Raw genomic sequence first — 24,024 nt, forward strand, 5'->3', positions numbered from 1 at the left:
CAGACGAGCCCCAGCCAGACTGGCAGCTGGCAGACAGCTGACAGCAGCGAGTAGCCAGCATCACCCAGCAACTTGCCATGCTACAAACAAAATGTGGCACTTTAGGCTGGGTGCCTCCTGTTACTGCCACATAGGTCACACCTCTGGTGTCCTGAGTGTCCACCCAACAGGGTGGACACAGGAAACAGCATATTTCTACCCATAATCCTGCACCCTATAAATCCATCTGCAAAGTCATTGTCTTCCTCTTTCTTCCCTCTCTGCTCCCGTAGGAGATGCTCTCTTATCGGGTAACGGTGGGGGAGTATCTCCAGGTCTCTTAGGCCTGTCTAGGCCTAATGCCAGGAGGAGAATGGGGGGGGGGGGGGGGAGTCTCAGACCTGGCCAGCGTGAGACTTGCCTAGCAGCGGGAAAGGGGAAGAAAGAGCCCTGGGGGTTTTGGGGTATATCCTCAAGTGGGAGAAGGGAAGGATTGGGAAGCTTTTGGGATTATGTGAGGGACTCTCTATGCTTTGGGATGTTCTTTGCCACTATGCTTTGTAGTTTTCTGTAGCTTCACCAATTGCTTTTCCATTTAAACTTTCCATCACTCTCCAATCCATTTGTGTGAGTGTCATTCTTTTGTCCCTCTCGGGGCAAGAGAGGATCTGTCTGGCCTCAAACCAGCACAGATTATTGGTAGCAGAGAATGGTTACTGCAGGAGCTCTGCAAATTGGATTGGAGAAGTGCAGAGATGGAAAAGTTAAAATGGGTATCTGAGCGTTGTTGGTTTTGGGTGGCTGGGCTCAAGGCTTTATGCTGGCATAACTATGTGGGCATTTTATGGGTTCCAAGGGGACACCCTGGTGCGTAGCCGTGGCGTAGAATCCCGCCTGTTGTTCCAAGGCGGCAGTGGCGACTCTGTAGCTACAGGCACTGGGGAAAGCCTAAGAATGCGGTGCCTGTCCCTTTCCCTTTTGTTCCGCACGGCGCCAGTGGCGAGCAGAGCAGCGCAGAGCCGAGGAAGGGGGAGGGACAGTCGGAAGCAGACCAGGGTTGGCTTGTCCCTCGGCAGTGGGGGCTAGCCGCAGCGGGGAGGTGAGCGGTGGCTCCTGTAATCCAAGAAGGCCAGCGGTGGACTCAGTTCCAAAGCTGCTTCTGAGGCCCAGGGAGCAAGTATGGCTTTGGCTGGAAAAGCCGCTTTTGTGGCCCATAGGGGTGTCGGCGGTTTTGATCTGTACCGCGGCTGCAGAGGCGACAGTGGCTCTGTCGTTCCGTATATCGGGCAATGGCCCCTGTTATCTCTCCCCTGATTTTCGGACACGTTCTGAAAATGGTGCCTAGCACCTGGCTCTGCCTTTCTTGGCGGGTTGCAGTACAACCACTCCCTCTCCCGGGGGAGGGCTGTGTAGCCAGATGCCTCCATGCCTCGGTACGCTTATCGCTCAGGGGGAGCAGCGTGCCTGCGCGTGGTGTGCATTCGTGTAGCCTGGGCCACGGCTGGAAGCGGTCAGCACTGGGCTTGGGAAAGGTCCGTGCAGCTTTTGAAAGTCTCAGCATGCTGTTGCCTGCAGGGGGTGGAAGGAGTCGAGTCAATGAGACTGATTGTTCTGACTCGATTGCCCCGAGGGGTGGAAACATGCAGCTTGAGTGGATGGAGATAGATGTTTGATTGAGAAGTTATGAGGTTGTTTCCAGGTGGCCAGGATGCCCATCGGATCCATGAAGAGTTCACCGTGCAGAAGAAGGAACTCTGCGTCACTGGGAGGTTCCACAGGATGAGGGAGAAGAACTGGAATGAACTGTTACCTGAGCCTGAGGGAGAGACCATTTGGAAGGATGCCCAGATGAAGACTTGGACTTTGCCAGACATGTCATCTAAGGATTGTTTCTGATTTGATGATATGTTTCGGGTGCAGAAATTATGGGTATGAAATAAGGGGTGAAATATGTGGCAGTTTAGGCTGGGTGCCTCCTGTTGCTGCCACATAAATTACACCCCTGGTGTCCTGAGTGTGCACCCAATCAGGTGGACACAGGAAACAGCATATTTCTACCCATAAATCCTACACCCTATAAATCCATCTGCAGAGGCATTCTCTTCCTCTTTCTTCCCTCTCTGCTCCCGTAAGAGATGCTCTCTTATCGGGTAACGGTGGGGGAGTATCTCCAGGCCTCTTAGGCCTGTCTAGGCCTAATGCCCAGAGGAGAAGGTGGGGGGGTGGTCTCAGACCTGGCCAGCCTGAGACTTGCCTAGCAGTGGGAAGAGGGGGGAAGAATGAGCCCTGGGAGTTTTGGGGCATATCCTCAGGTGGGAGAAGGAAAGGATTGGGAAGCTTTGGGTATTATGTGAGTGGCTCTGTACGCTTCGGGATGTTCTTTGCCACTATGCTTTGTAGTCTTTTGTAGCTTCACCAATTGCTTTTCCATTTAAACTTTCCATCACTCTCCAATCCGTTTGTGTGAGTGTCATTCTTTTGTCCCTCTCAGGGCAAGAGAGGATCTGTCTGGCCTCAAACCAGCACAGATTATTGGATTATGTATCTTTACATGTGTGCAACATGCAGTAACATTCTATTCAAAGCACCTGCGCTTAGCCGCGTGATATTTCTAGCTTGACTTGCCTCATGATAGCATAAATATCTCTGTACATGGTTAACAGCCGCCAAGCGTCTTGTCGAGTCTCCATCTAGTGGACAAGCAGCAGAACTGCACCTTTTGTTCCCTTAATTAGAAATCGAATCTGTAAATACTATAATTGGGTAAAATTGTATATACTAAACCAGTTATGGGCTACATTTCTACAACCGTGCATCAGACACAATATATATAAGGTGATTAATAATTTTTCATATTTTTAATAATTAATAAAATATCATGTCCATAATTCATATTTCATAATTCATAATTAATAACCATCATCCTCCATCCCTAGTCACCACCATACCTGGGGGAAAACTCATGGCTCAGATTTCTTACTAGAGATGGAGATCTCCCAGGAGTGTTCAAAAGAGAACCTGTGGAAATTTCCTTCCCTTGTTGTGTGGCAATAGGCTGAGAGATCTGGAACTCTTCAGCTGGGAGAGGGGAAGACTGGGGAGATGTTTGTGTGGGAGGTACATTGTCCATGGCAGGGGATGAAGCTGAGGGAGCCAGGCTCTTCTCCAGAGTGCACCCTGAGAGGATTAGAATTCAGAGGCACAGACTAAAGCCCAGGATATTCCACCTGCAGTTGGGAAAACTTTTACCCTGTTGGAGGGACAGATGCTCGTACAAGTTGTCCAGAGAGGTTGTGGAGTCTCTGTCCTTGCAGATACTCAAAACCCAAGGGGACATCATGCTGGGCAACCTGTTCTAAGGTGAGCCTGCTTGAGCAGAGGGCTTGGACCAGAAGAGCTCCCAGCCTCAAACCCTCTGTCTGATTCTCTGCTTTGGTTTCACACCCAAAGCCTCTGAGCTCAGCCCTGATGCCTAGTGGAAAGTATTAATAAAAACTCTTTATTAATGAAATATGCCCAAACTTGTTAAAAGGATTGTCGTATGGTCGGGAGATATATTTACAATCGGAATTACGCAGTCTCAGGTCAAATACAAACTATTCTATGCAAATTAGGAGGCAACAACTTGGAAAGAGAAGGTCCCCAAGAGCAGATAGCGCTCGATTACAGTGGGAGGAGGCTCAATTAAGAACCTTTAAACCCAAAGGGCAATGAATTAATTACTCACAGCTGGTTTACCCACTGTTAGCTGCTGTGTTAGCTTTGGGTTCTCTCATACTGTGCCAGCATCTTGCTGGCAAGAAAGGTTTACCGCATGGTCCCAGGCTGATCTGGCTGCAGCGGACGGCGGGCAGTTAATGATGCTCTTCATGACAGGTTCCTGGGTAAACTGAGGTACGGCACAAATCTGGTGGCAAGGGGAAGCAGGCTAGGCAGATCCGGCTTCTAGGCTCATGGCTTCTCCAGCTTGTTGTGTATGGCTCGTGGCTAAATCCCAGGTTCTGGACCAGGCATTCAAGGCAGGGCAAGGCAACTCGAGGCAGCTTCTATGAGACAGGTCCAGTGTAGGCTTGAAGCAAGGCTTGAAGCAAGGCAAGGCAAGGCTGACTACCAAGTCACTTTTATATATACAAAATGCCACAGATCGATTGGTCCAATGGGGCACTAAAGCTAACGTGTAGCTGCCCAATGCAAGGCGTTCTGCCAGGCTACAGCCATAAAAGGCAGAAGCAAGACCTTGTATACGGGGGAGCAGTGGTCAGCTTACATGCTCTCACCCTAGATAAACATCTTGTTTACCAGACAGGCAGGAGTCCTGTCCCCTTTGTTGCTTTTCCCACGTTGTCCTGTTTTCCTGCAGGAAGGAGGGGAGAGAAAGGGACCCTGTCTAGACATCTTAAGGCCTGTCTGAGTTTGTACTGGGCCATGTCATGGCCCTACCATGACAACCCTGTCGCTAAAGTCCACCCCCAGCCCAGCACCAACAGGGTGCCAGAAACAGCTTCTGAAAGCAGGCAAGGCACAGCCCCACCAGGGCTGGTCAGAAGGCTGCTGGCCACAGTCACGCTTCCAGCTCCCAGATCTTCCAGCTCCCAGATCTTCTCCTGATGGCTACTCCTCTCCATGGCTGCCAGCCAGTCCTCATAGAGCTCGTGACCAGGAGCTTCTCAGGATGTTCTGAAGGAAATACTGCAATTCCAAGGGCTGCAGGTCAGCCTCCGGTGCCTGCAGGCCAGCCAGGAGCTCTCCAGCTGCAGCCCAGCAGTGCTCCTGTTCCAGAGGACAGCCCAGGCTGCCTTCCCAGGTCAAAATCCATGCCTCCATCCAGGGCTTCCCACAGCTCCATCATGCTGCCTGTTCTGCAGAAGATCTCCTCTGTCCAAAGATGTCCAGCAGCTCCTGCAGGAGAGGCAGCAGTGCAGTTGCAGTCCTGAGGAGATGCCTTCTAACAGCAGTGGTCACAGCACTGCCCCAGACCTGGCTCCTTGCTGGGGGTGAACAGCCCAAGTCCTTTGTCCCCACAGCCCCTGTGAACCATCCGGAGGGAAGGCTGGGGACCTCCTGTCCAGGATGGCCTACCTCCATGGTCTGGGACACTGTGTCCTCCTCCCTGCAGAGGGCTGCCAGGGGCTGCCCAAAGAGTGCCCTGCTGTAGCTGGAGCTCCATGCTCTGGCACCTGAGCAGTGGCTGGGCTGTGCCGCAGAGCAACGGGGTAGGGCAGCCTTCACCTGCTCCTGCTGCTGCCTCCTGCTGCCAAGGCAGAGAGAGTGAGAGCCCAGCAGTGGAGAGCACCAGGCAAGGGCTGCCAGAGTCTGGCCTGCCCTGCCCTGCCCGCGGTATGGTGCTGAGCAGGGCAGCAGACAGGCAGGGAACCAGAGCTGGCACCACAGCTCTGTCTTGCAGGCTGCTAAGAACCAGCGTGCCACAGGGACAGCCTGGCCCAGCTCTTGCCCTTGCCTCCTCCAAACTATGGGCAGCAGCAGCAGAGCCTCCATGTCCCCGCAGAACCAGGTCTACGAGGTGCTGTCCAGTGGGTGTCCTTCCTCCTGCAGGTGACATCTGCCCTTGGGGCACAGAGACACTCAAGGGACAGGTGAGCACAGCTCATCTGGGTGTAGGAGGTGGCCTTTCGTTCCCAAACTCACCTGTTGAGTGCTGATGTCCCCCTTCATCACCTGATGGTGCATCGAAGCTCCTTGTTGGGATCAGCCTGCAAGAACCAGGCTGTGCTTAGAGAGCAGCCCTCCATCAGAAAGGGCCACCAGTGAGTGGTCGCCTGGCACCAGTGGCCTGAGCATGGCAGAGCTGGCACTCTCTGCCCTCCTGGCTCTTTGCCCTGTGTTTGCCAGCACTGCCAGCAAGGAGGTGCTCCTGGTTCCTGGTAGATGCCCAACCCTTTATAGCAGCAGCCTCCCTCCTTCCCTCTCCCCCTCCTGTACAAGCTCACCCCCCTTGCTGCGCATCCCTGGGACAGCCAGAGGCAGGTGAAGGCACCATTGTCGCCTTGGCCTGGCCCTCCAGCAGCCTCTTCAGGCTTCTGCTGTTGAATGTCCTCCACTGGGCAGGAGAGAAGCAGTGCAAGCAGGTGAGCAGCACTGCCTCTGTTGCAGTGCTGGGGCACAAAGCCCAGATCAGGGACACCCACTGAATGGCTGCGGCTCAGCTTCTTCCGCAGGGCTTTGAGTGATGGGACACAGCCCAGCCGTGTGGCTCCTTCTGGTGTCCTGAGCAGTAGGAAGGGGCAGGGAGAGAGCTGGGTGAGCTCCGAGCTGCCTCTTCTCTCTTGGCAGGTGGCTCTGCCCAAGAGCTGCCCACAGCTTGGGGACACCTCTGCCCATCTAGGAGCTGTATTCCCTGCTGGGCTGCTCCTGGAGCATTCCCCAGCCTTACCCCAGCAGGTTGACCACCCACAGCTCTTGCAGCCATGGGGAGCTTCAGAGAGAGAGGAGAGCCAGTGTCAGGCCCCTGTCCCCCAGCCTGTGGGCAGAGGTGGGCATGTGCATGGCCCTGCCCCGTGGTGAAGGACACAGGGGATGCAGAATCAAGGCCTGTGAGGCAGGACAGAGGCACTGCCCAAGCCCTGTCCCCCTGTGTCCTGCCAGAGCAGCTGCCTTTGGCCCTCCCTGCTGGGGACAAAAAGGGCACCTGGGGCTGCAGAATGGGGACACGGCCCCATCCTGCCCTGCCAGCTGCTGCCTGCTTGGACCCCAGAGGCCATGCCCGGGGCGGGGCGGAACTGAGGCACCTTCCTTCCCCTTGCCACTATGGATCACAGCTTCAGGGCCCCAGAGGGGACCTCCCAACCACCCAAGGGACATTGCCCCATCACTGACTCAAAACTGGCAATGCAGGAGCTGGTGGGCTGCTGGGCCAGGCGAGGATGAGGCAGCTGCTGCCCTCACTGCTGCCATCCCCATCCTCCTCTTCTTCCTTGCTTGTCACCTCCTTCTTGCTGCTCAGCACCCACAGCTGGGCCAGGGCCAGAAGAATGCAGATCCTGCTGCCAGGTACAGCAGGGGTTGGAGAGCATGTGTCGGTGTGAGCTGAAATTCCCCCCCCACCAACAATAACCAGGCTAGCCCAGTCTGGAAGCAAATGAAAAGCTGTATTTACAAGCAGAGTCTAAAATCTACAATGAAATGCAATGAATATGTACAAATATACAAAATTCACAACATTCACAAATATATACAATCAACAGAAAAAGCACAACCGATCTCCCTTTGCTTCCCCCCCAAGGGGACCCTCACAAAGAGGCCTCCCTCTCCCAGGAGCTTCCCCCCCAGACCCCCCTGGACAGAGAAGCAGAGTTAGTTAAGCAGAAAGTTGTTAACTTAGCTGCCAAGGTCAGTGTGTTATCTTCAGCCAGAAGAGAAGAAGAAACAGCAGCCAGACAGCCCAGCAACTGCCCCCACTGCCGAACGCAGAATGTGCCGAATGCCTACTTTGTTTTGGGTAATAGTTCTTAAACATTTCTCTCTATCCAATGGAAGTGTTTAGAACAATCGTTATTTTGCTTTCTTACACCCAATAGTGACTTATTTACATTCTTTCACTTTCTCTGTTCTGAACTTTGCAAGGAAAAATTAAAAAGACAGTTACAAACCACCACAGTCCACCCCTTCTAAACAATTCCATTGGCTGCTACTATCATTTATCTAATCTAAAATAATATCTACAACAACAGGTGAATAAAGACCATAGTCCATTCCGGCTATCTCAGATGTAGATGATTCAAAAGAGTCAAATCACAGGAAAAACAGCAAACAGCTTGTTTCCTTGCAGATGGAACGAAGAAAGGAACAGGGACTCTCAGGTGACTCAGGGCTCTCAGGGTTCGTGCACCGTAGATCTCATGAACTCTCCTCTTGGGCGCGATGCTGTATCTGCGCAACACTCTGAATTTAACCTCTCTCAGCCAAAGTTAGATTTCTTTGTGGAATGCACTGAAATTCACCATTTTCTTGCATCACCCAATAGGTGTGACCAGGACCTTCAGCAGAAACCACCCCTCGGACAGGTTTGGCCTCTCCTGAAGGAGAAAATACCCAAACAGTTTTGCCTAACAGATTCTTTTCTCTGATAACAGGAACTCTATCACCTTCTTCCTTTCGCAACAAATCTGATTGGGCAGGTCCAGCTCGATTCACTGAACCTCTACTATTCACCAACCAGGTTGCTTGTGCTAAATGTTTCTCCCAGTTTTTCAAAGATCCACCCCCCATGGCTTTGAGAGTGGTTTTCAGCAAACCATTGTAGCGTTCGATCTTCCCTGCAGCTGGTGCATAGTAGGGAATGTGGAATATACACTCGATGCCGTGCTCTTTGGCCCAGTTTTTTACAAGATTGTTCTTGAAATGAGTTCCGTTGTCTGACTCAATCCTCTCTGGAGTTCCGTGTCTCCACAGGATTTGTCTCTCCAGGCCAAGAATGGTGTTACGTGCAGTTGCATGAGGAACTGGATAAGTTTCCAGCCATCCAGTGCTCGCCTCTACCATAGTCAGCACATACTGCTTACCAGATGGAGAACGAGGTAGAGTGATGTAGTCAATCTGCCAGGCTTCACCATACTTGTACTTGGACCATCGGTCACCGTACCACAAGGGCTTGATCCGCTTTGCCTGCTTAATAGCAGCACAAATGTCACAGTCATGGATGACTTGTGTGATAGCATCCATGGAAATGTCAATGGATCTGTCACGAGCCCATCGGTAGGTTGCATCTCTGCCTTGATGTCCTGACGAGTCATGGGCCCACCGGGCTAAGAACAGCTCACCTCAGTGTTTCCAGTCAAGATCAGGATCAGGATCAGAGTTTGTGTCCACCTGGGAAACTCTTGCAGCTAGATCTGCCTGATGGTTGTGTTGTTGTTCCTCTGTAGCTTTGCTCTTAGGAATGTGAGCATCGATGTGTCTCACTTTCACTGGGATTCTCTCAATGCGAGCAGCAATGTCTTGCCACAGATCTGCAGCCCAGATTGGCTTTCCTTTCCTCTGCCAGCCATTCTTTTTCCAGTTTTTCAGCCAACCCCACAAGGCATTGGCTACCATCCACGAGTCGGTGTAGAGATAAAGCTTTGGCCATCTCTCACGTTCAGCTATGTTAAGAGCTAGCTGGACAGCTTTTACCTCTGTGAATTGACTGGATTCTCCTTCTCCATCTCTCGCTTCTGCAACTCTGCGCGTTGGGCTCCACACTGCAGATTTCCATCTCCGCTTGTTCCCAACAAGACGACAGGAACCGTCTGTGAACAAAGCATATCTCTTTTCATCATCAGACAGATCACTGTAAGGAGGAGCTTCCTCAGCACGAGTTACTCTCTCCTCTGGAGGTTTAGCACAGCTTGTGCCTTCTGGCCAGTTTGCGATCACCTCCACCAAACCAGGTCTTTTGAGATTTCCCATTCGAGCTCTCTGTGTTATCAGAGCCATCCACTTAGACCAGGTAGCATCTGTTGCATGATGTGGTGAAGAACCTTTGCCTTTGAACATCCAATTCAGAACTGGCAATCTAGGAGCTAGAAGAAGTTGTGACTCAGTTCCAATCACTTCAGAAGCAGCTTTCACTCCTTCATAAGCAGCTAAAATCTCTTTCTCTGTTGGAGTGTAGTTTGCCTCTGAGCCTCTGTAGCCACGACCCCAGAAACCAAGAGGACGTCCTCGTGTCTCCCCTGGAGCTCTTTGCCATAAGCACCAGGTTGGACCATTGTCACTCGCGGCCGTGTACAGAATGTTCTTAATGTCTGGACCAGTTCGGACAGGTCCCAGACCCATGGCAGAGTTTCTTTCTTGTGGATGGGATTTGCCATGGTGGAGACTCTGTTTATCACATCCATTGGGATGTGATGGCGACCGTCTTGCCACCGCACTCCCAGAAACTGGATTTCTCTGGCAGGTCCTTTCACCTTGTCTCGCTTGATAGCGAAACCAGCTTGCAAGAGAATGTCAATGATTTTGTTACCTTTCTCGAAGACTTCTTCAGCAGTCTCACCCCAGACAATGATGTCATCGATGAACTGAATGTGTTCTGGAGCTCCACCTTTCTCCAAAGCATCATGGATCACTGCATGGCAGATGGTTGAACTGTGAATCCACCCCTGGGGCAAACGATTGAATGTATACTGAATGCCTCTCCAGGTGAAAGCAAACTGAGGCCTGCATTCCTCTGCTATGGGAATAGAGAAGAAAGCATTAGCAATGTCTATGGTAGCATACCATTTGGCCTGCTTGGATTCCAGCTCATATTGGAGTTCCATCATGTCTGGTACAGCTGCACTCATGGGTGGAGTTACTTCATTCAAGGCACGGAAATCAACTGTCAGACGCCACTCTCCATTCTGCTTTCTCACAGGCCAGATTGGACTGTTGAAAGGTGAATGAGTTTTGCTGATGACCTTCTGACTCTCCAACTGATGAATCAAGTTTTGGATGGGCACCAAAGAGTCACGGTTGGTTCTGTATTGTCTGTGATGCACAGTTTGAGAAGCAACCGGCAGCTTTACATCCTCTATCTCATGTTGTCCCACAACTGCAGATTCATCTGAAAGCTCAGGTCTAATGGACAACTTCAATTTTCCTCCATCAGTTTCTACAGTTGCTATTCCAAAAGCCCATTTGTAACCCTTAGGGTCTTTAAAACACCCTTCTCTCAGAAAGTCAATTCCCAAAATACAAGGTGCATTAGGACTTGTTACAATAGTATGTTTCTTCCACTGCTTCCCAGTTAAACTTATATCAACCTCTATCTTAAACAACTCTTGAGATCCACCAGTGACTCCCTGAATAGTTATAGATTCTCCCCCTTGATAATTTGATGGTATTATGGTGCACTGAGCTCCTGTGTCAACCAAGGCCCTGTACTTCTGAAATTTTGAAGTGCCAGGCCACTGGATGTACACATCCCAATAGATTCTGTTATCTCCATTATCCCTTACCTCCCCCTGGCAGAAGGCAGGGCACCCCTAATGGTGGGGATTACCTCCACATGTACAGCTAGCACAATGTCCAGCACCAGAATTAGGATCACTGTTGGAGCTATCAGAGTTGTTCTGGGAAACTGAGGAAGCAACAGCTACCCTCCTGGTATTGCTACCTCGGGATCTGCCTCTCTGCAGCTCCCGTAACCTCTTGAAAAGATCAGAAGTTGGTTGACCATCCCATCTGTTCATGTTCTCACCAAACTGATCACGCAGAGTTATCCAGATACTGCCATGTGATTGCCTCTGCTGTCTGTTTTGGTTTGACCTATTCTGGAATGGCCTTCTTGGAGCACGTCTGTTCCTAACAGCTGAAACTTGTATCCATCTGGAGGAAGAGGAATTAGAATCATCCCCCTTCATCAAGTTGGATATGGAGGTTTTAAGTTCCTCCTTCAGCTCTTTCATGCAATTCTCCATCTTTCCAGACAGAGTTTCAATGGCTGAAACCAAAGAAGTACGTGCAAGACTATCCTCCAACTGCCTCATTTGGTCAGTGAAATGGCCAACAGTGGGAGGCACTCCACCATAATTTCTTGCCACAATCCTGCTTGCCAGAATAGTAGCATAATTAGGAGGAGCAAGCTTAATGAGCTTTTTGGCAAGGCCTGTTCCAACAGGAATTTCATCAGGATTCAGAGTCTTATGATCTCCATACATTACTTCTCTCACAGCAAACTCTCTCAGACGCTTGATTCCCTCAGCTATTGTGGTCCAAGGCTTAGGGTTCCATGGTAAATCATCTCTGCTGGGGTACCTCAGCGAGACTGCCAGTAGGAGGCGTGCCCACAGAGAAACTTTACCAATGCACTTGCCTAGGTGCCTGTCTATGCCTGTATCCTTTGAGAGCATCCCCAACTGAGAGGCCGACTTGTCGCCTACCACCAATGCTGGGGCTCCCATATCAAAACACCTGGCTAGCCAAGACAGGACTGGCTCATTATCTCCTCTGATATAATCCTTCCTCACATGTCTAATTTCCTGTCTGGGTGCATTAGCTGACTGTATGTCATCCTCATCATCCTCATCATCATCATCATTCTGAGGTTGCTGTCCCCATAATCCTATTTTAATCCTCCGTTGAATTTCTTTGAGTTCAGAGGCACTACCAGCAGCTGCTAATCTACTAGGGTCTACATCCTGACCTACATCTCCATCATCCATGTGGGGTCTCAAGAGGTCTACCAGAGTTTTAAGGCTAACCCTCTCTTCCTCATCAGAAGGATCTTTCTTAACAGAGGGACCCTGAGTAGAAGGACCCTCATCTCCATCTGCACCATCTCCTGCAGCATCTGCATCTCCTTTACGCTTTCTGGTTACAGTGGCCACCAAATTTACTGGCTTGGTTTTCACATTCACAGCAGAGTTGGAAGAGCAAGTAGCCTTATGTCTTTCTTGATACAGTGCTATCAGTAGCCATATGATTATTCCAAGAAGCAACAAAATTAAAATTAAGGCTAGTACAAGATATCTAGGGTACCACTGGTTACAAAGACCCTCTGTAGTTATAAGAGGAGTAACAAACTCAAATGTGTCTGCTAGCAGATCCATAGTTGAGTTACCATAGCTTCTTAGCCCAATAAGACCACAACAGAATTCACCAACATTCAGTAACTTGTTCTTAACGCAAAGAAACGATTTATATGCCACATATCTCACAATCTTGTCTATCATGCAGGAAACAGCCCATCTGTAGACAATCACACTGATAACAGAGGAAATAAAATTACTCAAAATCCAAAACAGCTTCATTTTGCTTCCTAATCTGAGCAGAAATAAATCACAAGCAATCGAGCCCCGAGTTGGAGCGCCAAAAATAAAAAGTGTGTTGGTGTGAGCTGAAATTCCCCCCCCACCAACAATAACCAGGCTATCCCAGTCTGGAAGCAAATGAAAAGCTGTATTTACAAGCAGAGTCTAAAATCTACAATGAAATGCAATGAATATGTACAAATATACAAAATTCACAACATTCACAAATATATACAATCAACAGAAAAAGCACAACCGATCTCCCTTTGCTTCCCCCCCAAGGGGACCCTCCCAAAGGGGCCTCCCTCTCCCAGGAGCTTCCCCCCCAGACCCCCCTGGACAGAGAAGCAGAGTTAGTTAAGCAGAAAGTTGTTAACTTAGCTGCCAAGGTCAGTGTGTTATCTTCAGCCAGAAGAGAAGAAGAAACAGCAGCCAGACAGCCCAGCAACTGCCCCCACTGCCGAACGCAGAATGTGCAGAGTGCCTACTTTGTTTTGGGTAATAGTTCTTAAACATTTCTCTCTATCCAATGGAAGTGTTTAGAACAATCGTTATTTTGCTTTCTTACACCCAATAGTGACTTATTTACATTCTTTCACTTTCTCTGTTCTGAACTTTGCAAGGAAAAATTAAAAAGACAGTTACAAACCACCACAGAGCAGCATCAGAGATGGTAGCAGGGTCCCTGTGAACAAAGAAAAGCTCCAGCCTCTACCAGGGGTTTGCTCCCATCTCTGTGCTCTGGGGATCAAAGGATCTGCCCAAGAATCCCTCAGTGGACATGTTTCCACATGTCTCCAGCACTGGCAGCACTGGGCCATGTTTCCAGCCAGCACTGGCAGCACTGGGCCATGTTTCCAGCCAGTACTGGGAGCACTGGGTCATGTCTCCAGCCAGCACTGGCAGCACTGGGCCATGTTTCCAGCCAGTACTGGGAGCATTGGGTCATGTTTCCAGCCAGCACTGGCAGCACTGGGCAACGTTTCCAGCCAGTACTGGGAGCATTGAGTCATGCTTTCAGCCAGCACTGGCAGCACTGGGCCATGCTTCCTGGCAGCACTGGGCCATGCTTTCAGCCCTCGTTGGCAGCACTGGGTCATGTTTCCAACCAGCACTGGCAGCACTGGGTCATGTTTCCAACCAGCACTGGCAGCACTGGGTCATGCTTTCAGGCAGCACTGGCAGCACTGGGCCATGCTTCCTGGCAGCACTAGGCCATGCTTTCAGCCCTCATTGGCGGCACTGGGTCATGTTTCCAGCCACCACTGGCAGTACTGGGCCATGATTTCAGCCCTCATTGGCAGCACTGGGGCTCCCCTTCCCTCACATCCATCACGTTCCCCTCCTTTCATCCCAGTCCCTGTCTCCAGCCCATTCCCCACCTGTGCCCCGTCCAGCCCCATGTCCAGCCTCTTGCCCGCCTGTCCCCCAGCCCTATCCTCTCCAGCCCAGCCTGTCCCTGATCCTCCTATCCCCATCTCCACTTCCTGCCCCCTGCCCGGGGCAGCCCTGGCTCTGCAGGGTGACAGCCCAGGCTGGGGTAGGGGGCACAGACCCTCCCCACTCCCCTCGTTCCCCAAAGCCCCCCTCAGGGAGCTAGGGGGGGCCTCCTGGCCAAGCCCAGGGACTCCCTCCTGCTGTGCTGCAGGGCCTGCCCCTTGCCTGGGCACTGGCCTCTGATTGGCTCTTGGTGCTATCACTCTGCCATGGCTGAGGCTGTCTGATTGGCTGCTGGGTCACTGGCTAACAAAAAGTGGGGGTTGAAGGACTTCCCAATCATCCTGCACATCTCACACAACTGGCTGCTGAGGCTGGAGTGGTGAGGGAGGGTGGCTGTTGGAATTGTGAGGTGAGCTGTCCTGCTGCTGCAGGAGGAAACATCTGGGTGCTGCTGATGCCTTTCTCCTTGCTGGTCCTCCCTGGTTCAGAAGGTTGAGTGAAGCAGCAGTCAGACTCTCTGAAGAGAGGGCAGCCAGCAGCAGTTTAAAGGAAACTCTCCTCCTCCTCTGCTGTGCTTAGGGAGGCCACAGTTCCTGGTCTGGCTGGGTACGCGTCAATCTACCTTGCCCTACCTCCCAACTGCGATCAGCTGCCTGGGCCCTGTGACTCCCAGCAGGGCTGGACACTGCTGGGCCGAGCCCTAGCATTAAGCCTTGGAGCACGCAGCTGGGCGTGAGGGCAGGGCTGGGGTACAATGGCCAGGCTGGGACCTTCAGCGGGAGGCTGTGGGCCCTGAAATGAGGCTTGGGAACCAAAGATGCTTCTTGGGAGCATGAGAGGGTGGCCAGCAGCAGTTCAAGGGAGACTCTCGTCCTGGTTCCAGCTTTAGGTTCCCCAGGTCAAAAGGGACAGGAAACTGATGGAGAGAGTCCAGGGGAGGCTTTGAAGGTGCTGAGAGACCTGGAGCATCTCTGTGACGAGCAAAGGCTGAGAGCCCTGGGGCTGTTGAGCCTGGAGAAGAGCAGCCCCAGAGGGGATTTGATCAATGCTCAGGAAGAGCTGAAGGTTGGTGGGCAAGAGGCTGGGGTCAAACTCTTGTCTGGCAAGGACAGCTTGGTAAGCAGTGCTCAGCTCATGCAGGGTTGGACACTGGCTGTGATTCCATCCTGGAGTTGCTGCAGAGATTGGCATCCCCGAATCTGCTGGATGTGACCCTGGATTTATGAACTCGAGCTCCATCCCCTGCAGTCAGGGCATTTCCCAGTCTATTGTGCCTGTCACTTTACTAAGTGGTTTGGGGTCTCAGGGAGCTATTTTTCTATCCTGGTGGTCATTTCAGGTCCTGAGGGGCTATTTTGGGGTCTTGAGGTCTTGGGGCCATGGGAGCCTACTTTTGGGTCTTGTGGAGCATTCTGAGTCCCCAGGAGAGATATTTTAGGGACCTAGGAGGCACTCTGGGGTCCCCTGGGGTATGTTGGGCCCCTCCAAATTTTGGAGGATACCCTCAGTCCCCCTTCCTCCTCGATTTCACCCCCCACCCCATTTCCACCCCTTGCTTCTCCTTGGCTTTTGTGCTCTGCTTTGGTTCAGCTTTTCACTTTGTGAGCCTCTGTCATTGCCAGGCTTTGCTGCAGCAAGAGCCCTGGGCTGACACAGGCAGATGCAAGGATCTTACCTGTCACACAACCCCCAGTGTGACTATGCCAGTGCCACCAGCACTGGGAACCAGAGCAAGTGGAAAGCACAGCCTGGCAAACACCCAAAGCAAAGTCAGAGGAGACCCTGGCTCTGCAAACCACAAATAAATCTGTTCATGGAAAACCAGAAATTTGCCTGCTGACAGAAAAGTGCGCCACAGCTGGGGTAGGGTCTGGAGAACAGCCAGTCAGGACTGGCTGAGGGATCTGGGGGTGTTCAGCCTGGAGAAGAGGAGGCTAAGGGGAGACCTCTTTGCTCTCTACAGTTCTCTGAGAGGAGGTTGGAGTGAGGTGGGGGTTGGGCTCTGTTCCCCAGTCTCAGATGATAGGAGAGGAAATGGCCTGAAATTGTGTCAGGGGAGGGTTAGGTTGGAGATGAGGAATTTCTTTGCTGCAAGAGTGGTCAGGGATTGGAATAGGCTGCCCAGGGAGGTGGTGGACTCCCCATGCCTGGAGGTGTTCCAGAAAGGTGTGGCCATGGCACTTGGGGCCATGTTTTGGTGGCCATGGTGGTGTTGGGTTGATGGCTGGAATGGGTGATCTTAGAGGGCTTTGGCAACCCAAACAGTTCTGTGATCCTGTTCAATGAAAAACCAGGCATGTTTACAGAACACCTCAGTTAAGCAAACAGCAGGCTCCCTCCTGAGGCTCCCCCCTGAGCCCCCCAGTTGTGCTGTACCCCCTGCTGAAGAGAAATGGCTGCTGCCTCCAGAGCTCTGACATGAGGCCTTGGCCCCTGGCAGGTGTGACACATCATGGCTGGGGGTGAGCAGGACCCCCTGCCACAGGAGGGTGATATCCCAAAACAGAGCATCTGGAAGGGAGCCTGATAAGGAGGAGGTGGCTCCAGGTTGGCCAGGGCTCCTCAGCTTTAGCCCCATCCCTGTCCCAAAATCTCATGAGGTCCCCATGTGGCAGTTTAGGCTGGGTGCCCCCTGCCACTGCCGCATGAGATACACCTCTGGTGTCCTGGGTGCCCACCCACAGGGGTGGACACAGGAAACGACGTATTTCTACCCATAAATCCTGCACCCTATAAGGCCATCTGCAAAGTCATTCTCTTCCTCTTTCTTCCCTCTCTGCTCCCCTGGGAGATGTCCTCTCTTATCGGGTAATGCCGGGGGAGTATCCTCAAGGCCTCTTAGGCCTGTCTAGGCCTAATGCCAGGAGGAGAATGGAGGGGGGGGCAGTCTCAGACCTGGCCAGCCTGAGACTTGCCTAGCAGCGGAAGGGGGAAGAAAGAGCCCTGGGGGGTTTGGGTTTACCCTCAGGTGGGAAGAAGGGAAGGATTGGGAAGCCTTTGGGAATTCTGTGAGGGGTTCTGTACGCTTTGGGATACTCTTTGTCACTATGCTTTGTAGCTTGTAGTTCTCTGTAGCTTCACCAATTGCTTTTCCATTTAAACTTTCCATCACTCTCCAATCCGTTTGTGTGAGTCTCATTCTTTTGTCCCTTTCGGGGGCAAGAGACGATCTGTCTGGCCCCAAACCAGCACACCCCAAAACTGGGGAGGGGGCCCCAAATCCCTAGGGGATTGCTGAATCAAAGAGGAGCAAAAAAGCCAAGGGGAAGCAATGGGGTGGAAAGGGGTGGAAATGGGATGGGGTGAAATTGAGGAGGACGGGGGACTGAGGGTATCCTCCAAAATTTGGAGGGGCCCAACATACCCCAGGGGGCCCCAAAGTGCCTCCTAGGCCCCTAAAATATCTCTTCTGGGGCCTCAGAATGCTCCACAAGACCCATGGCCCAAAAATGCTCCTCAAGACCCCAAAATAGCCTCTCAGAACCCAAAAATGCCTCACCAGGACTACAAAATGGCCAGCAGGATGGAAAAATAGCCCCTCCAAGACCCCAAAACCTACCCCTGGAACTGCAAAATGGTCACCCAGGATGCCAAAATGGCCTGCAGCACCCCAAAATAGCCCGCAGGTGCCCAGAAATGGGCCTCAAGGTTCCAAAATGTTTCCAAGGGACCCTTTGGACCCTCAAAATTGGAAATTAGAAACAAGAATTTGGACAATAAAATGAGAAGTTCTACTCTAGAAGAAGGTTCTGGGTCTTCTGGATAAGACTTTGGAACCAACCCAGGCCTTTGCTCCACGTAAAGAGAGTTTAGATCCTACAGAGCAGTATTTGGCTCCTCAGAACAAGATGGAGCCATAAAAAGGAGGCTTTTGGCCCTAAGAATCACAAACTGGATGTGCTGAGCTCTTCTGCAACATCTCCTCTGTGGGTTTATTCTTTTCCCTGATGGGAGGCTCCATCTTGGGCCTCTCTGACCAAGACAGCACTGATCACAGGATGCCAGCATCCTGTGGGGGTTGGAAGGGACCTGTCTGTCTGGAACTGGGGAGCCCAGAGTGGAGGTGAGGTTGAGTGGTCTGTAGCTTACTGAGTCCTGCTTCTTGCTGGTTTTGAAAGGTCCTCACACAGGGTGCCACCAGGGTGTTTGGTTGGATCAAACCAGAGGTGTCCATCGAGGGGCTCCTGGAGCAGGCTGCCCTCAGAGCTTCATATCTGTCACTCAGGCTGGTGAGTTACAGACTTTGCCAGCTGGGTCTTGGTGGTGGCCACCTGAGCTGCTTGTCAGTGGGCTTGTGGAGCAGGCTGGCCTCAGAGCTTGCTGCTGATAATACAGCTACCACTGGTGTCACAAAGGCCATCAAGGCCTCCTGAGCATGGGAAGGCTTGGCTTCCACCATCTGCATTGCAGCCATTTCAGCCAAGACCTTCTCCATTAGTGTTTCTCCTTCTTCTGCTACTGCTTCTCCTCCTCTTCTTCCTTCTTCTCCTCTTCTTCTGCCTTGTCCTACTCTCCTTGCTCCTTCTCCTCTTTTCCTTGCTCCCTCTCCTCTTTTCCTTGCTCCCTCTCCTCTTTTCCTTGCTCCCTCTTCTCTTTTCCTTGCTCCCTCTCCTCTTCTCCTTCCTTCTTCTCCTCCTATCCTTCCTTCTTCTCTTCTTCTGCCTTGTCCTACTCTCTTTGCTCCTTCTCTTCTCCTTGCTCCTTCTCCTCTTCTCCTTGCTCCCTCTCCTCTTCTCCTTGCTCCCTCTCCTCCTCTCCTTCCTTCTTCTCCTCCTCTCCTTCCTTCTTCCCTTCCCCTCTTTCCTTCTTCCCTTCCCCTCTTTCCTTCTTCTCCTCCCCTCTTTCCTTCTTCTCCTCCTCTCTTTCCTTCTTCTCCCCCTCTCTTTCCTTCTTCTCCCCCTCTCTTTCCTTCTTCTCCCACACTCTTTCCTTCTTCTCCCCCTCTCTTTCCTTCTTCTCCTCCTCTCTTTCCTTCTCCTCCTCTTTGGCTCTGAAATTTTACCTGTGCTTGGCTTTCAGCCACAGATTTGTCATCAAGTTGGCCAGTCTCAGCATGCTTCATGGCAGAGGAATCTTCTGGGGTAACCAACCACTGCCTGAAAGGACACACCAGGAGAGGTCTACCTGAGGGCACAATGGGTTTAGGGCTGCATCCTGCCCCTGTGAGCCACAGACTTCTTCATGTGGCCAACGAAACCCCTTGACCTGGGACCCTAGTCTGACAGATGGGCTGTCCCTGTGTCCCCAGCCAAGGCTGGGGCTCGCCTGAAGTGCTGGAGAAGGTCCAGCCCCGTAACAGCCTGGGCAAAATGGCCCTGTGCAGACACAAGCCCTAAGCCTCCATCTCACCTGACACAAGAACTTTTCCTCTTCTTTGGCCCTGTGAATGTCTGTAACAGGGGATTTTCATCATCAGCTGAGCTTGGATCAGCCAGGAAAGAAACAGAACATCTCCCTGGAGCCAGGAAGAGAAGAAGTCATCAGAGATTCTACTGGTCTCAGCGACAGGCAGGGGTGCTCAGGCTCCTTCAGTGAAGGTCTGCTCCTCTCACTCTCTCCTGACATTGGTTTTTGCTCCAGGTGCTCATTGCCATTGTGGTTTTCCAACTCCATCATCAGATCCAGGTTTGGGAACAAGGAGCTGGGTGGTTCCGGGGAGGTGACAGGGACTCTTAAGGGGTCATTTCTTCAGGTAGGAGGACAGAGCTTCCCTACCCTTGGGCTCATCCCACCCCAGGGCCCTGCTAACGAGTTGTTAGGACAAAAGGCATGAAATAAACCCTCTCTTTTCAGCTTGGCCTCACCAGGGACTTGTCTCCAGGTCTTGAGAAGGGCCTCGGGCACAAACTCCATTTCAAACCTGGAAGAAAGGTGAAGACACTGACATGAGCCAGAGCACCTCAAGACCTTGGCATGACTACCTGCACACAGGCAGATTTTGGTCTTGCCTTAAAGGCCCTTGTTTTTCCCATGTCCCACCAAGTTTTCCCCAAGTCCCACCATGTTTTTCCCATATCCCAATCATGTTTCCCCATCCCCAAGCACCATCCTGTGAAATGGAGTTATCCAGCAAAGAAGTCCTGACCACCATGAGAAGAAGGCATCACCATCTTTCCTATCAGATTGACTATGGGCCAGGGACATGTTGCTGCCTGGTGTCCCCATGGCAGGATAGCACCAGAGCTAAGCAACTGGAGGAGGCATCTGCAGAGTTACTTACTCAGGAAAAATGATGACACGGCCAGAGGAACTCAGTGTGGCCAGAGGCACCCCTGGGGACACCACCATGTCTAGCAGCTGTGGGACCTGCAGTGGAGCACAAAGATGACAGATAGCATTTGTCCTCAAAGGAGCTCTCTCAGCAGTGAGAGTTGGCAGGACTGGCTCTCGCCTGGCCATGTCCTGAGGGGCCACACACAAGCAGTGGTTGGGCCACTGTTGCAGCCACTGTTCTGAAGGCAGCTGCTGTGCACTGTGCAGAGTTCAGGATTCCTTAGCTGACCAGTTCCTTAGCATGCTTCGTAGAGCAAAACAGTAACATTCCATGAGTGCCAAGAACAACATCCTCGCGTTGGCACCCTTGGATTGGAACATGCTGCAGAAGTCACCCCCTTGACATGCTGGCACCTCTCATTGGGAAAAGATTTTAGCTTACATCTGTGGTTGTAATTTACTGGTTAAGGGATTGATAACAAAGAGTATAAAAACAGCCACTCTGAGCTATAAGGGAGACTAGGGGGTTAGGGCTGTTAGGGACTTCTGCATCTGTTAGCCAGTTCTGGTCAGGGTTTCGGTGTGGGAATGCTGCGAGGGATACCTCAGGAATTCTGTTATCTGCTTCCTCTGTTAAGGGCTTCTGGGACTTCTGCTGTAAGTGGGACTCTGAGATTCTGCAATGCTGGGGATTCTATAATACAGCAGTAAAGGACTTCTGGGAGGAATTCTGAGATTCTCTACTCTCTGCATTTCCAGAATCTCATTGCTATATGGCAATGGGGTTCGTGACTTCCTTTGTCATCCAATGGCACCCAAATGGGGAAGAAAAACAACAGGCAACCAGCATGGGACTGTCTGAGCCATAGACAACACAAAACACTCACCTTGAAAAAAGCTTTCTCCAAGTTCTCCTTCCCACTAATCCTGCCCAAGAAGTCAAAGTAGAACTTCATCTGCACTTTAGTGCCTTCAATGACCAGCACCCCAACATCTCTCAGGATGAGGGCAACGTTCTCCCCCTTGCCCAGGCAGTGAGAGAGGAGGGACATGGTGCCTTCGATGCAACCCTCCACTTTCTGCCGGGACACCGAGGCAGTTGCAGCCACCTTGGAGTATTTGAGGGGTTCCAGTTCCTTGTTGCCTGGAAAACCACACAAGAGGGATGGAGACACTCAGCCAGTGCCCAGAAAAACCCCACAGGTTTGAACCTGTTCCATTTTGGGCAAGCTGCTGTAGAGAAGCATCTCAGGCCCAGGGAAGGGTCACAGTGGCAGTGTAGCCAGGCAGGCTTCATGCTGCCACCTTACCAGGCAGCAGGGCCTTGTTGTCCATCAGGTTGTGGGCACACACAAGGTTCCTGGCCAGGTGGAACGTGGGCCTCTGGAGAGTCACAACCTTGCCTCCCACCAGGATCCGTCTGGGGACAGCCTCGAAGGAGCCAAGGGTAGGAATTCGGACCCCCTGAAGCAGAAGAGAAGGGAAGGGTTGAAGGGTGAGGACTGGCCTGGAGAGGAAAGCTGGAAGTGGCCCTGACCAGAGATGGTGCTTTGAGCAGCCAGGGCATGAGGGCAGGAGCAGCCCAAGGGCACCCAGGGGGTTGACAGCAACTGGAATTTAGCCCTGTGGTACAGCCCCACCTACCACAGGTGGTACCACCCTACCTCCAGCCCTGTTTGTCCCTTGGTGGAGAATTCTGGGGTGGGGTTTCTACTTTCTGAGAAGGGGAAGAGGAACTGCAGGCCATTCCCCACAGCTATGGGAACTTCCCACCCCTCTGGGTGCAGGAGGAGGATGCAGGGGTTGAACTACCTTGTGCAGCAGGAGCTGCTGTTGAACACAGCTGGCCACCGCCTCCCAGATGACTATTCGCTCTGGAGAGCAGAGCAAAGCCAGGTCACACTCCATGTCTGCTGGCTCCCAACCTTCCAGCACCCACTAAGCCATGGTGTGTGGCAGATGCAAACTGTCACCACCTTCCCCATCCCCAAATGGAGACACCCCTGAGATGGCCACAGGGCTGTATTGCCCATGCACTGCAACAACCCTTGGTCACCACAACGCTCTTGCAGTTGACATGGGTGTCTGTACCTTCAGTGGTGATGTTGGGCATCATGAAGATGGGCTCCATCCCATCCCAGAAGTCTATCTCGGTCTGTCTCACAACAGTGGATTGCTCCATTGTGGCAACAGCCATGCAGGAGCTCATCCCTCCACTGGATGCTCCTCAAAAGAGCATCAGCCCCTTCTACACCCACACCCACTGTGGCTTCGTGGTGACACAGCCACCACTGACAATGCTGCCCACTGTGACATAGAAACCACTGACTCGTTGTCCTCTGTGATGGGGCTGCCACTGGCTCCTTCATCCATGGCCGGTGGCCAGTTTATGTCCTCCCATGCTGATTGAGCTCCATAAACCTTTGCATGGTCCTCAAACCGGAGACAGCACCAATGCCAACCCTTACCTGGCACACATTGGACTTCTTGTTTCAAGTCCGTTTGACCCAGTGGTCCACAGCCCATAGATCTTTCACAGAGTCGTAGAATGGGTTGGAAGGGACTTTAAAGAGCATCTAGTTCCACCCTCACATCCCCCCAGCCATGGGCAAGGACATCTTCCACTAGTCCAGATTGCTCCAAGCCTCATCTAACCTGGCCTGGAACACGTCCAATCATAGAATCATGGAAAGGTTTGAGTGGGAAGGAAATTTGCAAGGCCATCCAGCCCCACCCTGCAGCCAGCAGGGACATTGCAACTGGAGCAGGGTGCTCAGAGCCCTAACCAACCTCACACAGAATGGTTCCAGGGACGGGGCTTCTACCACCTCTCTGGGCATCCTGGGCCAGGGTCTCACCACCCTCATGGTGAAGAACTTCTCCCTTCTCTCTGGTCTGAATCCCACTAGCTTAGTTTCAAAGCAGCTCTGCCACTATTGCAGGGGAAGGTGGGGGTTAGGGTTAGGGTTAGGGTTAGGGTTAGGGTTAGGGTTAGGGTTAGGGTTAGGGTTAGGGTTAGGGTTAGGGTTAGGTGGGGGTCTTGGATTCCTTCCCCCTGGATGGGCCTGCCCTGTCCATGTTCCTTGGTCAAGAGGAAAGGCAGCCCTGATGGATCCTGCTCAGAGACTGGTTGGTGCAAGGCATGTGCAGGTGTTTCCTTGGCCAGGGACTTCTTTTCTGAGATCATGAGGAAGCCTGAAAGTCTGCAGTGAGTCAGGAGAAGAGCACCAATGCTTCCTTACTTGAAAGCCATGCCCTAGGACATCGTAACCAGGTTACTCACCAGATCTTTGTCCCCAGCAGAGACACCTTGTTGTCTGTCCAAATGCAAAGGCTCATGATGTGGACCCTCAGCTCAGCCCCCAAATCATTGCCTGCCCACCCACTAACAGCTTGGCACCAACAATGGGCTTCAGGCCAGGAAGCAGGCATTTTTTTGTCTTCTAATTGGAGGGGAAAGAAGGCAAAGAGTTGAGCCTGAGCAAAAGTTTCAGTGACAGAAACAAGCCCCAGCAGTACTGGAAAGGCCCCAGCAAAACCCCCAATGGCTGCTGCAGAAAGTTGTACACAGCTGCAGAGACTGGGAGTGCTGTGGAGGGGCCCAGCTAAGCCCTGCAGGGCAGCTGCAGAGGTCAGGAAGGAGAGCAGGGGACAGAAAGAAACC

At 52.1% G+C, this 24,024-nt stretch overlaps 1 protein-coding gene across 1 annotated transcript; it reads right to left on the reverse strand.

The window, feature by feature from the left end:
• Nucleotides 1–1,418: 1,418 nt before the first annotated feature.
• On the reverse strand, nucleotides 1,419–22,542 carry CCDC81 (coiled-coil domain containing 81). The gene is made up of 7 exons (XM_054395788.1): nucleotides 22,417–22,542; nucleotides 22,173–22,298; nucleotides 21,671–21,824; nucleotides 21,248–21,504; nucleotides 20,368–20,453; nucleotides 19,952–20,007; nucleotides 1,419–1,480 (listed from the first exon to the last, which is right to left on the reverse strand). The coding sequence occupies exons 1-7, from the start codon at nucleotides 22,540–22,542 to the stop codon at nucleotides 1,419–1,421; spliced, it is 867 nt and encodes a 288-aa protein (XP_054251763.1).
• Between the last annotated feature and the right edge of the window lie 1,482 nt (nucleotides 22,543–24,024).

The sequence above is a fragment of the Indicator indicator genome, chromosome 35 (assembly GCF_027791375.1).
Source record: "Indicator indicator isolate 239-I01 chromosome 35, UM_Iind_1.1, whole genome shotgun sequence".
NCBI lineage: Eukaryota > Metazoa > Chordata > Aves > Piciformes > Indicatoridae > Indicator > Indicator indicator.

Bases quoted from the DNA above. Each gene is read 5' to 3' on its own strand.
- CCDC81 (XM_054395788.1), bottom strand. From the start codon at position 22,542: ATGGAGCAATCCACTGTTGTGAGACAGACCGAGATAGACTTCTGGGAT. The intron at 22,299-22,416 runs GTGACCAAGGGT...ACCATGGCTTAG, and splicing joins TCAACTGCAAGAGCGTTGTG to TGGGTGCTGGAAGGTTGGGA. The intron at 1,481-19,951 runs GTGAGGCCAAGC...GACCGCTTCCAG, and splicing joins GACCTGGAGACAAGTCCCTG to CCGTGGCCCAGGCTACACGA.